Source organism: Entelurus aequoreus, linkage group LG11 (assembly GCF_033978785.1).
Source record: "Entelurus aequoreus isolate RoL-2023_Sb linkage group LG11, RoL_Eaeq_v1.1, whole genome shotgun sequence".
Lineage (NCBI taxonomy): Eukaryota > Metazoa > Chordata > Actinopteri > Syngnathiformes > Syngnathidae > Entelurus > Entelurus aequoreus.
In genome coordinates, this window is record NC_084741.1 from 22812358 (window position 1) to 22829434 (window position 17077).

General features: G+C 39.3%; 3 protein-coding genes across 4 annotated transcripts in view; 2 read left to right on the forward strand and 1 right to left on the reverse strand.

Annotated features, from left to right (window-relative positions):
- vwde (von Willebrand factor D and EGF domains) overlaps positions 1 to 8884 on the reverse strand; it is a 94592-nt gene extending 85708 nt beyond the window's left edge. Inside the window, 2 exon segments of the mRNA XM_062062698.1 lie at positions 5552 to 5609; positions 8815 to 8884. The gene's annotated coding sequence lies outside the window, so the exon portion shown is untranslated.
- Positions 4774 to 7338, forward strand: si:dkey-30e9.6 (uncharacterized protein LOC564083 homolog). The gene is made up of 4 exons (XM_062062220.1): positions 4774 to 5169; positions 5564 to 5648; positions 5720 to 5856; positions 5941 to 7338. Exons 1-4 carry the CDS (start codon positions 4774 to 4776, stop codon positions 6076 to 6078), a joined length of 756 nt encoding a protein of 251 aa, XP_061918204.1. The 3' UTR covers positions 6079 to 7338.
- Positions 8824 to 16205, forward strand: arl4aa (ADP-ribosylation factor-like 4aa). Of its 2 annotated transcripts, none has more exons than XM_062062704.1 (2): positions 8824 to 9183; positions 14967 to 16205. In XM_062062704.1, exon 2 carries the CDS (start codon positions 15039 to 15041, stop codon positions 15639 to 15641), a length of 603 nt encoding a protein of 200 aa, XP_061918688.1. In that variant the 5' UTR covers positions 8824 to 9183; positions 14967 to 15038; the 3' UTR covers positions 15642 to 16205. The 2 variants fall into 2 exon arrangements, with proteins under 2 accessions (XP_061918688.1, XP_061918687.1); XM_062062703.1 differs by having other exon boundaries at positions 8826 to 9179.
- The last annotated feature ends 872 nt before the right edge of the window (positions 16206 to 17077 follow it).

The window sequence follows — 17077 nt, forward strand, 5'->3', positions numbered from 1 at the left end:
CAATTTAAAAATAGCTGACCGTTTTTTCCCCCCTTCTCTGGGATTATATTCCCAGTTTTGATCTCGGACGTCTGGTCATTTATAGCGTATAAGAATATTATATTACTGTTAAGCAAACTATGAATAATAAAAACGCCAAAACATGTGTCCGTTATCATAGCTACACGTATGACAAAAAAAACGCGTGAAAATCAGTGGTATTCAGTGAGGTAAGATTAATTAAATTTGCTGACAGTTCATTGCTCCTGCCAAATGAATTGCACTGAGTGGAGCGGATCACCACTCCAAGATGGCGGCTCCGCGTCTCGTCTGCGCCAGTAGGCAGTAGCGCTCCATTCTGCGTCTACTTATAAGATGTCTATGGTTATAACGTTAGCAGTGAGTTTACAGCCTCACTGATTTAACTACACAGCAAATAAAAGTCATGTTACTTAGCCAATAAACGTTATCTTACATTCAAAACTTACCCTTCTTTGTGCAACTTCAAATGTCGAACGAAGTTGGAAGTTGTTGCGTCTCCGTCTGTAATATTCGAACTGCGTGATTTGCATACGGCAATTCGTTTTTTGTTGACCAAGTCGTAGTTTTTATACCCGAACGAAACCAACTTTGGCATAATTGTTTCTCACTGCCGCATTGTTTGACAACTCATGTTCGGTGGTTGTCCTGCAATTGGATTGGATGAGAGCTGTGGGATGAAAACAACGTAGATTTAATTTGATTGGCTGTTGTACTGACAGCACACACGCTGACAAGCAGCACACACGCTTATAGACACAGACGTATAAAATGAAAGATACGGAGCGCTCCCAAATAACTTTTTAAGGTTTGGGTTTTGGGGAAAGTAGCAAGTCATGTCAAGTCAAAAGCCTCAAGTCCAAGTGAAGTCACAAGTCATTGATGTTAAAGTCTAAGTCGAGTTGCAAGTCTCTTTACATTTTGTCAAGTCGAGTCTAAAGTCATCAAATTCATGACTCGAGTCTGACTCGAGTCCAAGTCATGTGACTCAAGTCCACACCTCTGCTTTTTACTCTCTACAACTACACAAAGTTGTAGTACTTTGTGTAACTTATGTCAAATGTCACTTCAATAACGGAAGGCAGGGAAGTGCTGCTACTGACTTAATTTTTCAGAAAATTGTCTTGTTTTTAAACATGGTAACTTTAGCATGTTAACTTTTTTCACCAACACTGACAAATGCTCGTTAATGTTAGCATAATAACTTTTTTTAAGTGTTATGCCTCAGACTCATAAATTTGTACTTAACACATGCTAACTTTTTTGACCATTTTTTATTTGTACAAACCAGAGTCATGTCACTTGGTTATTGACGCATTTTAAAAGTTTACATGCTAACTGTAGCATATCTGTTCGGGTTATCAACACCAAGATCGCCCCCTTGTGGTGGAAAATTATAATGTCGTAACTTCCTTCCACATGCTCCGATCTTCCTGTAATTTTTGATGGTGGATCGGGGCATTGGGAAGGACTTGACTGCACTGAGTCATGGGTGGCCACTGACTGGCTTAAACCACTTCTTGCAGAGGGGTGTGAGGGCCTGTTCCTTGCAGCTCTAATTATAATTGTGATCAACAATTTTATCAAAAAACTTGAAGATTTGACATATCAGTATCAGCATTAGAATGGCCAATATGACCATCCAGGACTTAATACCGGTCCAGAGTCAGGAAACGCGCAGGTAGCATCACTGCAGACCCCTCACACCCTGGTCACAAACTGTTCAAACTGCTCCCCAGGCGTTACAAATCACTGTGCGCCAAAACAACCGTCATAAGAACAGTTGGTTCCTTCTGGCTATCACTCTGATGAAAGCTGTAATAAAACTGGAACTAATCTGTCACTGGGAATGTACTAACTCATGTTCACGTCATCATCTTCTTTTCTTCTATTATTTTTGTATTAGTCTTGCACATTTTAGTTATTTAAGTACTTATTTAAATGTTTGTTTTTTGTTCATATTTATTGTTTGCATTGAACAAAGAGCACAGTGTTGTGTTAAACATACCTGGCCAATAAAGCTCATTCTCATTCCCAAATTTGTAGTATCATCAAAACTAATGTAAAGTATCCAAACAACAGAAGAATAAGTGTGTATTACATTTTAACAGAGGTGTAGATAAAACCATGTTAAAACAAAAAGTAACCAGCTATTTACAGTAATTTAGCAAGAATATTGATGTATATGTGTCAGCAGTCAAATTAGGAGCCTTTCAAAAGGGTTTTATTATCTTTTTACGCAAAATATATATATATTGCAGGAGGATGAAATATACAAACTCCAAAACCAGTTAAGTTAGCACGTTGTGTAAATCATAAATAAAAAAAGAATACAACAATTTGCAAATCCTTTTCAACCTATGTTAATTTGAATAGACCACAAAGACAAGATACTTAACCTTCGAACTAGAAAACTTTATTTTGTGCAAATATTACCTTATTTGGAATTTGATGCCCGCAACATGTTTGAAAAAAGCTGGCACAGGTGGCAAAAAAGACTGAGAATGTTGAGGAACGCTCATCAAATACTTATTTGGAACATCCCACGGGTGAACAGGCTAATTGGGAACAGGTGGGTGCCATAATTGGGTATAAAAGCAGCTTCCATGAAATGCTCAGTCATTCACAAACAAGAATGGGGCGAGGGTCACCACTTTGTCAACAAATGCCTGAGCAAATTGTTTAAGAACAACATTTCTCAACTAGCTATTGAAAGGAATTTAGGGATTTCTCCATCTACGGTCCATAATATCCTCAAAGGTTCAGAGAATCTGGAGAAATCACTGCCCTTAACATTGAATGCCCGTGACCTTAGATCCCTCAGACGGTACTGCATCAAAAAGGGACATCAGTGTGTAAAGGATATCACCACATGGGCTCAGGAACACTTCAGAAAACCACTGTCAGTAACTACAGTTCTTCGCTACATCTGTAAGTGCAAGTTAAAAATCTACTACGCAAAGCCAAAGCCATTTATCAACAACACCCAGAAACACCGCCGGCTTCGCAGGGCCTGAGCTCATCTAATATGGACTGATGCAAAGTGGTAAAGTGTTCTGTGGTCTAATGAGTCCACATTTCAAATTGTTTTTTGGAGACTGTGGACGTCGTGTCCTCCGGACCAAAGAGGAAAAGAACCATCCGGATTGTTATAGGCGCAAAGTTCAAAAGGCAGCATCTGTGATGGTATGGGGGTGTATTAGTGCCCAAGGCATGGGTAACTTACACATCTGTGGAGGCACCATTACTGCTGAAAGGTACATACAGGTTTTGGAGAAACATATGTTGCCATCCAAGCAATGTCTTTTTCATGGACTCCCCTGCTTATTTCAGCAAGACAATGACAACAGCATGGCTTCATAGTAAAAGAGTGCGGGTACTAGACTGGCCTGCCTGTGGTCCAGACCTGTCTCCCATTGAAAATGTGTGGCGCAATATTAAGATTAATTAAAGATTAAAGTACCAATGATTGTCACACACAAACTAGATGTGGTGAAATTTGTCCTCTGCATTTGACCCATCCCCTTGGGGAGCAGTGGGCAGCAGCGGCGCCGCGCCCGGGAATCATTTTGGTGATTTAACCCCCAACTCCAACCCTTGATGCTGAGTGCCAAGCAGGGAGGTAATGGGTCCCATTTTTATAGTCTTTGGTATGACTCGGCTGGGATTTGAACTCCAACCTACGAAGCCTAAACTACGACGACGGAGACCCCGGACTGTTGAACAACTTAAGCTGTACATCAAGCAAGAATGGGAAATAATTCCACTTCAAAAATTGGTCTCCTAAGTTCCCAAATGTTTACTGAGTGTTGTTAAGAGGAAAGGCAATGTAACACAGTGGTAAAAATGCCCCTGTGCCAACTTTTTTGCAATGTGTTGCTGCCATTACATTCTAAGTTAATGATTATTTGCAAAAAAAAATGAAGTTTCTCAGTTCAAACCTTAAATATCTTGTATTTGCAGTCTATTCAATTGAATATAAGTTGAAAAAGATTTGCAAATCATTGTATTCTGGTTTTATTTACGAATTACACAACGTGCCAACTTCACTGGTTTTGGGTTTTGTATGTTGCGATATCGATTTTAGGCCATATTGTCATCCTTACTGGTAACACAGCAATAGAACAAGCACACAGTGTAAGTCACCTTAAAGTAAAGATGCAAGTAAAGGTTTCTATGTGGATTATGTCGACAACCATTAGCCAGTCCGGGAGGAGTCGAGATAAGATGGTTGCACTGCAGTGGGGAAAGTACTAGTTTGTTTTTACACTGCTTTAAAAAACAGTTGTTAAATGCTGCCACCTAGTGGAGGTATTGAGGCATTACAGTATTGTGTTTTTGTATTACACACAATTTATGGGTCCTTTGAGCTGAAGCATACGAAGAATACTGTAATACTGCAACGTATACTGCGTTGCATCCTACATAAAATATGAAAAGAAGATAACTGCCTGACACTTACCAGTAAAGGACTTCTATTAAGAGCACATTGTTGCTAAGAGAAAGTTATTTATAGTGTTGCTGTCTTGCAGAGTGTTAAGAGAAAGTTATTTATAGTGTTGCTGTCTTGCAGAGTGTCCATTCTTTCTTTTGTTCAAAATTCTTTTGTTCGAAATAAAAAGTTGCTGTGGTCACCAAGCAGCACTTTTATAGACTTGTGCATCCAGTCTTCTCCTGGTTACTCGACTGCCCAACATGACAACAAACTGCCATTTTGAAACCAAGCAGGCTGAGAGTGAGAACTAACCCCGCCAAATGTCTCCTTACGGTCCGTGGAACTCGCTGTCCTCCTTCGAGGAGCAGCTCCGCTTTATGTGGAGTCAGGATGTGTCAGGAGGACTGAGGCCGCAGCCCCCGCAACCAGACTCCAAGGGTTTGAGTGACACGTGGACCAGCATCAAGCTGCCTAACTTCTCTATCCAACACAACAAAGACAGAAGGACTCGTCCAAAATGTGTCGTTGCAAGACCTTGTCAAAATGGAAGATTCCTGCCAAGTATTTTCATGGAAAGCCAGAAGATTAAAGAAACTCCAAAGTTCATCACATCCTATCGACCTCCGGATGCTCTGGAAAGCCAAATAATGTTGGTGAAGACGGGGAAGTTACCTCTTGGACCGTTCCAGAACCACAGACCTCACGACTTCAGACAAGCAAGTCTTTTTCTATTTAACAATAATGACTTTTTAAAACGGTTAGTGCATGTCCCTCACAATACGAAGGTCCTGTGTGGAGTTTGCATGCTCTCCCCGTGACTGCGTGGGTTCCCTCCGGGTACTCCGGCTTCCTCCCACCTCCAAAGACATGCACCTGGGGATAGGTTGATTGGCAACACTAAATTGGCCCTATTGTGTGAATGTGAGTGTGAATGTTGCCTGTCTATCTGTGTTGGCCCTGTGATGAGGCGGCGACTTGTCCAGGGTGTACCCCGCCTCCCGCCCGTGTGCCCGGATGGATGGACTTTTTGAAACTTAGATTCATCTTGTCATTTTCAATTTGACCACAAGATGGCAATAAAGCACAATAACAACTAACCTTTGACTCCAGCTCAACGAAGACCTTCCAAACATGGACACTTCCTATGAGAAGGACCCTGCTGACATCAAGTTCAAGTTAAAACACTTGGACGTTTGTACGTTTCTCAACATGACCTCCGTTTCTCTCGACTGTCGCTTGCAAACATGTCTCTCTTTATGTTGACAGTGGGGGCCGCCACAGCGGAATCAAACACACGCATGCAGTACATCAGGACGCAGCGATATGGACGTAGAGACGACGTTTGGGACATGAGGCTCGTCCTTCCTCTGCTGCCTTGGCCTCCAAAACAAACTACCACTACGGTCAGTCATGAAAAACATGTCTTCATCCACGACGCGACGGCTGTGAGAGTTCAAGGTCTTTGATTCTCCATGTCTGCTTCACAGAACCGACCGAGAAGAAGTGAAGCATGCAAAGCATTCTTGGAGCATGTGGAAGAAAAACTCTCAAGAAGCTGGAAAACTGAATGTGAAGCTAAACACCACAACTCTCAGCCAAGCTCATTTGTTTTTATCAAAGCATAAACTATTGGTGATGCAGTTGTCACTGACAACAAGCGATATATTTGTGTATTTGTTTAGTGGTAGGATGAAGGCAGCAGGCCAACAGTGACGGCTGTCACAAAGTTCAAAACTCAGCTTCATGAGGTCCGCTGCTGCTGTCGACAGCTGGTCATTTGATGTCCCACCCTCTCCGCTCGCCCCAAAAAATGACAAATACGCAGAAGGCCACGCAATGCGTGATAGCTGCAAGCAAGCATGTCTGGAATATCTGCATTCAATGCGCCCACTGTGAGCACGTGCACACGCTAAATATAAAACGCAGACAATGTATTAAACTCCATGACCTCACGGCTGACATGTGTTTTCTTATTTGAATCCCATTGTATCCTTTTCATTATCTTCTATTTTTTTCCCAATAATTAAATGGGACTTTTGTGCTTATTCTTCGAAAATACTGTTCATTAAAACTATGTTCATACATTTTAAGTGTACAGTTTTAAATCAGGATTAATGGAGTGGGAATTGAGCTGGGCGATATATCGAATATACTTGATATATCGCGGGTTTGTCTCTGTGCGATATAGAAAATTACTATATGGTGATATTCGAGTATACGTTCTCACGCAGTTGCTTTTAGCTGCGGGCATTACACTACAGGCTTTTATCACTCTTTCTTGTCTCTCCTTCTCACAGAGAGATAAAACAAGCGCACCTTCTTACATACGTCACATACGTATACGCCCTTGCGGAGCAGAGAGGTAGCGGCATGGGTAACGTTAGCAGTGGTGCGAGTGGTAATACGAGAGAGAGAAGGTGCGAATCTGGTAACAAATGAAGGAAGAATTAATTCCCAAGAAAAACAGTACAGGGTCCATCGTCTGGCGGTGGTTTGGCTTCAAGCGGGAAGATGTCGAACAGACAACAGTAATTTGTCAAGTGTAGGGCAAAAGTGTTGCTACAAAAAGTAGCATTACTGCTAATATGTAGCATCATTATGAAAAGTCACCCGCTAGAGAACGAAGAGTGCTTGAAACTCTGCATGTCAACATCTCCGTTCGGTGCCATACCAACACAATGCAGAGGCAACTATTTCCACATCAACACCGTATGAAAAAAATAGTCAACAACAGAAGTAGATAACGTCCGCAGTAACCTACCACATAGGGAAAGACATACACTATTTGATTCCCTATTATGCAGCTAATTTTTATTTGACAGTTATTGAAATATCTTGTGTGACATCATGCACAAAAGTGCACTTTATTTGTTTTAAACTATTGTAGTGGCGTTCTGTACAAAAAGTGCACTATAATTTAGTGTTGTTTTGATATGTCATCTTAGTGACATCATGCACAAAAGTGCACTAATAGCTTGTTTTAAAATGTCTCTGACAATCTTGCACTTTCTGTTTTGAAATGACATGAATGTTTGTGCCACTGCTTAATAACTGCTTAATAAATACAGTTTTGGTAAATGGACTTAGTTGTGATTTCCCTCTCTATATGAAAGTTTAAAATGAGCTTATATTAATGCAGTATGAAGAAGAATGTTTTAATGTAGACACATAGAATCATCATACTGGTGCGATTATATGCATCAAGTGTTAATTCAAGGCTAAGGCAAAATATTGAGATATATATTGTGTATCGTGACATGGCCTAAAAATATCGAGATATTAAAAAAAGGCCATATTGCCCAGCCCTAAGTGGGAACTTTAAAAAATATATATGAAACCAACCAATCAATATATTTATTAGCCTGTTTTGATGCAATGATAAATGTTATGTTGTGATGTTGTATTTTATTTTTTATTATATCGTATATGCATTGTGTACTTTTTTCTTTTTCTTTGAAATTGTAATGTTACTGCTTTTTTTACATCATGGCCAGGGGAGATGAAAACTTTTTTTAGCTTTTTTAACCATGTGTAGTCATGTGTTTTATGAAATTGCATTGTCCCCTTTGAAATAGACTAATCTTAAATCTTAAATATAACGTAAAAGGTGATTTTAATGATTTTTTTCCCAGGAATAACAAAAAACATAGGCAAAAAACTGACAAATACACAATAAATGATTTTTTTTTTAAATGATAAAATTAAACAATTGACAAATATATTGTTCCTTTGAATCAGAATTATTTTAGGATTTTTTGTTCGGTGCAATGGTGCTACATGAAACATTAACAAGGATAACTAAGTCACAAATAGAATGTATATCAAATATGAATAAAACAAGAATATAAATAGGACAGTAAGATAAAAGATCAAATTCGGTAAGCATGTATAATGTAAGGTAGTAGTATTTAAAACTGCCATTGCTTGGGTAGGAGGGCGCTGTCGAACTACTGCACTTCCTGGTTCTTGGCCAATCATTTTGAAAATACAAACACGCGCATGCGCACAGATGTACAGTCTGGCGAAAACATGCTAGCTGGCTGTTGCTAAAGCTAACTGTTGCTGTTATATTTTAAGTATATTTGTCTATCAACTTAACTATCATGTTATTTTTATCTTTAACTTAAAATTGACAGAAAAATATAAAAGTACTTCCGCTTTTGGAAGTGTGTTGTTTGATAACATTTTCAGGTAGTAAATGAAGAACGACATTTTGTGTAAAATGCCAATCATTTTTTTAAACGTGACAGAGTAGTGACGCCGTGAAAAACAGCTATGGACGATGTAGTTACCTCTCGCCCCCCCCCCACAAAAAAAGCTTCATAATCAAATACAACAGAGAGAGGCGGTTTGTGACTCACTTGAGATTAAACATTGATAGAGCAGCAACCGGGGAAACGCCTGATATTCAGCCAGAGCAACAGGTGATCCTCGTTCCCGGGCATGTTCGTGATTGACAACCCGTTGAGCCAATCAGCGGACAGAGGCAACTATAAATGAACCAATTGCGTGCGGCGCCTGAGTCAAGATGGGCGTCAACCAGGATCGCTGAGCCGCGGCTCGGTCAGCCAGCTCCACACCGACCATCGAGTTCCAACAGACGGTGTGCTCGCTTCACTCTCACCGGGGAGGCGTGTGGAGGTGGGAATACGCAACATTATCGAGCATTTACAGGAGAAGGAGTACGGAGCCGGATGAATAATACCACTACGGAGGGCTCAGACTGGTAGGTAAGCTGTTTTTTTGAGTGGCGTGTCATTAAAAAAGCTTGTGTGTGTCGGCTCTCTGCTGCAGGTATGTTGCTTTGCAACACACACCCTAACACACTATACATAATCTAGAAGAAATAAAAACGGATCTTGAAATGGATCATTCAACGTATTGTCAGCGTTTTAACGGTCAGTACATGTTGTGGATGTAATTTGAAATCAAAATCTGTTATAATTTTTTAGGATTTTTAGCCTTGCTGTATGCATTTTGCAGGGAGAGAACGTGTGAAGTGCAACAAATGGTCATGTTTTGACACCAGCACAGCAGGCTTACATAATACCGACGCTGTGTTGTCTGACTGACATGTTGAGTTATTATAGTCAGTTTTTTCTTTTTTAGTGGTGACTCACACAAAGTATGTTCCAACGTAACAATGAATACCGATTGTGCATAATCCTGCATTTCTGTTGGCTGCCAGGGTATTTATTAGAAGAGATCTAATTGCTCGACACATAATATTTTTGTGTTCTATAGAAGTCAGAGTGGCTCTTCCAGGAAACATCGGCATGTAAAGTGTAAATGTAGTCAAACTGGTTTAACTGGGAATCAACTCAAACAACTTTTTTTGTTTGGCTTTATTTTTTGCAAATAAACATTCCGTCAAGTTGAACAATTTGATACATTTCTACATTATGGGCGTAACGATTAATCAATATATATCAATTTATATTCCTTAGATTCAACTATACCAATACCAATATTTTGGTACCGGTACCAAAATGTATTTTTTGATACTTTTCGGTACTTTTCTAAATAAAGGGGACCACAAAAAATGGCATTATTGGCTTTATTTTAACAAAAAAATCTTACGGTACAGCAAACATATGTTTCTTATTGCAAGTTTGTCCTTAAATAAAATAGTGAACATACAAGACAACTTGTCTTTTAGTAGTAAGCAGAGGTGGGACCAAGTCATTGCTTTGCAAGTCACAAGTAAGTCTCAAGTCTTTGCCCTCAAGTCTCGAGTCAAGTCCCGAGTCAAGACAGGCAAGTCCCGAGTCAAGTCCAAAGTCAAGACTGGAAAGTCTCAAGTCAAGTCCCAAGTCCTGCATTTTGAATTTCGAGTCATTTCAAGTCCTTTTAACCACAGACTAATATATTTACACAGATTGTGTATGCTTTTAAAACGCTGTATTTATTTATTAAAACAAGTGCATTTGAAATTGCAGGAAAAAAAATAGTGCTAACATTGCACTTCATAATAGCACTATTATCCAGTCATTTTAAACATTTAACTCATTCCTTTACAGAATAAACACATTTGAAAAAACAAGTGCAACTGTACTTATTTGCACAAAAGTGTTAACATTGTATTTCCATGGCATATTGCATTGTAACTAGTTCCACAGCAGTTTCTATCCTGTTCTTACCTGATCTCATTGATCTCATCTCATACTGAATGTGTGTTGATGTGTGCGTACATATGAAAAACATGAACAAAACAATGAACAGAGTTGTACTTTTTAGATGTCAGGGCCCTATGCAATATGTACACATATTCTTAATATAGTATACATTTTAACTGACCTTTATTTGACTATGTTTGTGTTTTTGTAGGTGGCTAAAATATGCGGTGCTGCTGATCGCGTCTAACGTTACGTTACTGTTTGTGATACATTGATTAACGTAATGTTATGTATAGGTACCTCATGCAGCCCTGCTTAAAAAAAATCACTTGACAAAAAGTATGAATAAGGTTAGCGAACTGCAGTGGACGCAACAGATTGCCTTGTTTGCAATGACGTTATAACCATAGACATCTTATAAGTAGACGCAGCATTGGCTGCTGTGACACGAGCAATTTGGCCGCCATCTTGAAGTGGTGATGAGGAGCCGGCGAGCAGCCTAAACTGACAGTTGACAGGTAGAAAACAAAGATGCCGGGCTGGTGTTCAGCATTTTCTTGCTCAAATGAGCGGACTGTTGAAAATAGGAATCGGGTGATTACTTTTCACAAGTAAGATTTAACATTAATGTACTATTGGTTGTATTTTATGAAAATAATATTACCACAGAGTTGAGAAGGAGCAAATATCTTTAATATTTGTATGTGAAAATCACAAAGAAATCTTCTGGGGGAGGATAACCCCCCTACAGAGGTTTGGTTTACAAACTTTCAGCCCCACCTAAAACAAAATTCACCAAACGCCACTGATTATGATGCATTCTCATTTTAGGCAAAATATAAGACAATACTTTCTTAACAGTATAATTGTAACCAGGAATAAGTCTTCAAGTAACAATATTCAAATACTTACATTGTTAGGTAAGACAGAATTTGGTTTTATTCTGAATCTAGTGAAACAGATTGGTGGTTTTAGCTGATATAAAGACTTACAGGTGTTTATATATGTTTATGTTGAAGTATTTGGCAGATGCTTTTATCCAAAGCGACATACATAAAAAATGCATATAAAACAATGACTGTAAACATGATCATTTAAGTGAAGAATGTAATACAAAATATCAATACAAAGTGTCAAGACAGAATAAACTCTCTGCTGCTGCAGCAACAGAGATACAGTCTATAATTTGGGGGGCGGTATGGCATAGTGGGTAGAGCAACCGTGCCAGAAACCTGAGGGTTGCAGGTTCGCTCCCCGCCTCTTACCATCCAAAATCGCTGCCGTTGTGTCCTTGGGCAGGACACTTCACCCTTGCCCCCGGTGCCGCTCACACCGGAGAATGAATGATGAATGAATGAGTTGTAAATATGAATGATGGGTTCTCACTTCTCTGTGAAGCGCTTTGAGTGTCTAGAAAAGCGCTATATAAATCTAATCCATTATTATTATTATTATTATAAGATATATAGATATCTAATGTTTTCATACATTGTTTATGTAGGATATACGCATGTATATATAACCTAATCATATTGTTTCTTCAATTTAAAAATAGCTGACCGTTTTTTCCCCTTTCTCTGGGATTATATTACCAGTTTTGATCTCTGACGTCTGGTCACTTATAGCGTATAAGAATATTATATTACTGTTAAGCAAACTATGAATAATAAAACACGCCAAAACACGTGTCCTTTATCATAGCTACACGTATGACAAAAAAGCGCGTGAAAATCAGTGGTATTCAGTGAGGTAAGATGAATTAAATGCGCTGACAGTTCATTGCTCCTGCCAAATGAATTGCACTAGTGGAGCGGATCACCACTCCAAGATGGCGGCCCCGCGTCTCGTCTGCGCCTGTAGGCAGTAGCGCTCCATGCTGCGTACTTTTATAAGATGTCTATGGTTATAACGTTAGCAGTGAGTTTACAGCCTCACTGATTTAACTACACAGCAAATAAAAGTCACGTTACTTAGCCAATAAACGTTAGCTTACATTCAAAACTTACCCTTCTTTGTACATCTTCAAATGTCGAACGAAGTTGGAAGTTGTTACGTCTCCGTCTGTAATATTCGAACTGCATGATTTGCATAGGGCTATTCGTTTTTTGTTGACCGAGTCGTAGTTTTAATACCCGAACGAAATTAACTTTGGCATAATTGTTTCTCACTGCCGCATTGTTTGACAATTCTTCTTCATTGGTTGTCCTGCAATTTGATTGGATGAGAGCTGTGGGATGAAAACAGCGTAGATCTAATTTGATTGGCTGTTGTAATGAGAGCACACCAGCTGACAGGAACAACACGCTGATAGACACAGACAAAGAAAAGGAAAAATACGGAGCGGCGCGCTCCCAAATAACTTTTTAATCTTTGGGTTTTGGGGAAAGTAGCAAGTCATGTCAAGTCAAAAGGCTCAAGTCCAAGTGAAGTCACAAGTCATTGATGTTAAAGTCTAAGTCGAGTTGCAAGTCTCTTTACATTTTGTCAAGTCGAGTCCAAAGTCATCAAATTCATGACTCGAGTCTGACTCGAGTCCAAGTCATGTGACTCGAGTCCACACCTCTGGTAGTAAGTAAACAAACAAAGGCTCCTAATTTAGTCTGTGGATGTATTCAGTAACATATTGTCATTTATCATTCTATTATTTTGTCAACATTGTGAAGGATGTGGTAGAAAATGCATAATTAATCTACATGTTCATTTACACCTCTTCCTGAGGGCTCTGTACCAAGGATGTCGTTGTGGCTTGTGCAGCCCTTTGAGACACTTGTGATTTAGGGCTGTATAAATAAACATTGATTGATTGATGATTGATCATTTTCAGTGTTATAGCATCACCTTTATCGTTAGTCTTTAAGCCAAAATGCTTCCATTATCCATTTTCTGTCTACACACATTGTCTGCTTGTAAGTAGTGATTGTGCGCTGCAGAACATGCTCCTCTGCTCGTAAAACCAGCAATGACACGACGTGACGACGGGTGGGATACCGGTACGTTTTAGAGGCGGTATAATACCGAATGTGATTCATTAGTATCGCGGTAGTATACCAATACCAGTATACCATACAACCCTAGATTCAACTATATGCATATGTGCTTCACAAGTTTGCCTTCTGTAAGATAGGTATCGATCCAACATTGTTTTGAAAGGAAATCAATTTATCGATGCAAGAAAAAGGAGAACATTGGATTTAGGAATGTCACTTTTTATATAAAGTTTAACACTTTTATTGTTGGACGTTAAATGTTGTTCAAGTCTGTCTGCTCGTCTGCGGCGTGGTCGACAACAAAACAAGAATGACAGATACCTACAGTGGCTGAGAAAGTTCCCAACAAATACAAACGCGATAAGGCACTATCATGAATTATAACACACCAACTTTCAGCTACAGCACGATTGCAAAAGTCACTACACGATAATATAAAGCCGCAACACAACAAAGGATGCAACACACACAACGGAAGTGACAGCGGAGCAAGTTACAGTGACGGACCAACTTCCTATACATAGCATACTACTAATATTGAGAAAGTTTAAAAAAAAAAAAAAAAAAATTATTTGACTGAAAAAGTGGTCACACTTCACTTACTTTACAGACTTTGTTTATTACAGTTTTCAACTCTCCGTCTCCGGAAACTTGTCCACTGTCATGTCCGTTCCGTGTTTGACTTATAGTTGTGTTATGGCTTTATGTTATTGTGCTGTGACTTTTTTCTGCTATCATAGCTGTTTATTAAAGTGAAAGTATAAACCACTGCTCATTTAACCTGAAGAAATTTGGTTGCACTTAATTTTTTCATATTATTTCATCTTTGTATTATTTTTATGTCAAAAAACAACCGTAAAAGTAGCAGGTATATCTACTGTTAATTCAAACCTGAAGTTTGCAACTTGGTTGAACTTTATTTTTGATATTAATATTGTATTTAATTTTGAAAAGCAGAAGTAGCAGGAAAATCTACTGTTTAAAATGTTGGTTACTGTAGTTTTTATTAGACAATTCTTGAATAGTGAACATTTAGAGCAGTGTTTCCTCTTGTTAAATAACCTAAAATGTTGGTTGCACTTTATTCAAATAAGATGTGAATACATTGGCCATTAATTGTTGTTTGTATCCATATTTCATTTATACATAATTCTCTTACAAGAAAAAACAGTGCAGTGTCCAGCATCCACTATTTATTTCAGTCACACTGCTTGAGTTTTTTGGCTAAAAAGTTACTCAATCGATTTCAACTCACTGAATTGTTTTGGATCGACTCGATTAAAAAATCTCGTCCCGAGTCGTATCGGCAACCACAAATTCTGAATTAAAACAAATCGCTACACCCTTATTCTACACTGTTTTGTCTGTTGCATTGTTTTGTCTAAAATAACGATAAGTATTCTGTTTCAGGTTCTCGCTGCTGTCATTTTGGATTCTAAATTACCTTGAGGATTAAAAGTCAGTTGTTCCTCATGAGGAAAGATGGGGAATGGACTCTCCGAACAACCTAGCTTCTTCTCCAGCATCCCGTTCTTCCAGTCCTACCACATCGCCATCCTCGGGCTGGACTCGGCCGGAAAGACCACCGTCCTGTACCGGCTCCAGTTCAACGAGTTTGTCAACACGGTGCCCACCAAAGGGTTCAACGCCGAGAGGGTGCGCGTGTCTCTGGGCGGCCATAGGACCGTGACCTTCCAGTTTTGGGACGTGGGCGGCCAGGAGAAGCTGCGCCCTCTGTGGAAGTCGTACACGCGATGCACGGACGGCATCATCTTCGTGGTGGACTCAGTGGACGCGGAACGCATGGAGGAGGCCAAGACGGAGCTCCATAAGATCGCCAAGACCTCGGAGAACCAGGGCGTGCCGCTGCTGGTGGTCGCCAACAAACAGGACTTGAGACACTCTCTGGGACTGGCGGAGATCGAGAAGCTGCTGGCGTTGAAGGAACTGAGCCCGGGGACGCCGTGGCACCTGCAGCCGGCCTGCGCCATCATCGGAGACGGCCTCAGGGAGGGCCTGGACAAACTCTACGACCTCATCCTGAAACACAGAAAGGCGCTGCGGCAGCAGAGGAAGAAACGATAAGGACTCAAGACTCAAGTGAGTCAGGGGTGAAGGACTGAGGATGTTGTCTTCCACATCCAACACACAGCTGTCTTTAGGATTGTCGGCCTGGTGGTGATGCGGTCTGTCAGGAAGTGATTCGTAGAGGATACGGTATGAAGACGAGAACGTTGTAGACGGGTGTGGATGTAACGGTTTTATCTGGTTCTGAAGGTTTGAGGTGTGGAAAGGTGATCAAAGTTTGATATTGGAATGATTCATTAATGTTACTTTTACCAAAAGATTTGAAATATCGATTAGCGTTAGAATACCATCCAGTCAATTTTTTTGGTATTCTAATTTTTTTTTTTTTTTTTTAATTACACTAGACTTTTAATGTGAAAGCAAAGTATTATTATTTTTACTGTGCGCTATGACTGGTTGCTCTCTTTTTACTTTTATAAAGCACTTTAGATGCTCACTGCTCGTGGAGTTTACAGTTTGCTAGAATGGACACTGTTTTGAGTTTGGAATGCATCGACATGTTTGGATACGCGCAACTTGTCAGAAGTAAGCATTTTTGATGATTAAAAACTATTCAGTGCACTGGTGGCTATGCCTGTTATTACGAATACTAGGGTTCTAACGATATACCTGTAAATGCTAATAATAATAACCACGGTAAAACTCCCGATGGTTAGTATTGCCGTTTTGAATTCAAATGACTGAAGAACCGTGATAACTGCACCTTGATAAACTCACGACTGAATAGCGTTAGCTTAAATGCTAACATGAATACAAGACAAATGAACGTCTTTCCCCATTAAGAAACGACATACACCAATATACATTTGTATAAACACATTGCAAGTAACAAGTAACTATGATATTCAATTGTGTATGTTGAACCTAGAGGCTGTGCTGTCTTAGACCAAGTGATCGACCTATACTCAAAAAACAAAAAAATACAACAAGCATGTTTTTTGAACAACTTTAACACAGACGGCGGTGTCTACAACAAGAACTGAACTTTTTAAAGTTAAAATGTAAGAAACATATTCAAACACTCAAACAAATGTCTCTTTCATATTCAGAACAATATTCAATGTTACTTTTGCCATGAAAGTATAGATTATATATATATATATATATATATATATATATATATATATATATATATATAAACTTGGTTAAAATATTTCAGTGTGTGTATAAGTACTTTGACCACATTCAACTATATTGTGATAACTGATGATATTTTCATATTGTTGCATCCTAACGTCTAGTAGAGTCAGTTTTAGGAGCTTCAGTTCTGCTGGATGGAGTATTAAAGTGAGCAATGATTGAGTTTAACATTACCTGAGGGAACTCTCCTGAAGGAATCAATAAAGTACTATCTATCTATCTAGTATTGGTTAAAGTCAGGTGTCCAAAGTGCGGCCGGCAGCTAATTTTTTCTGCCCGTGGCACATTTTTAA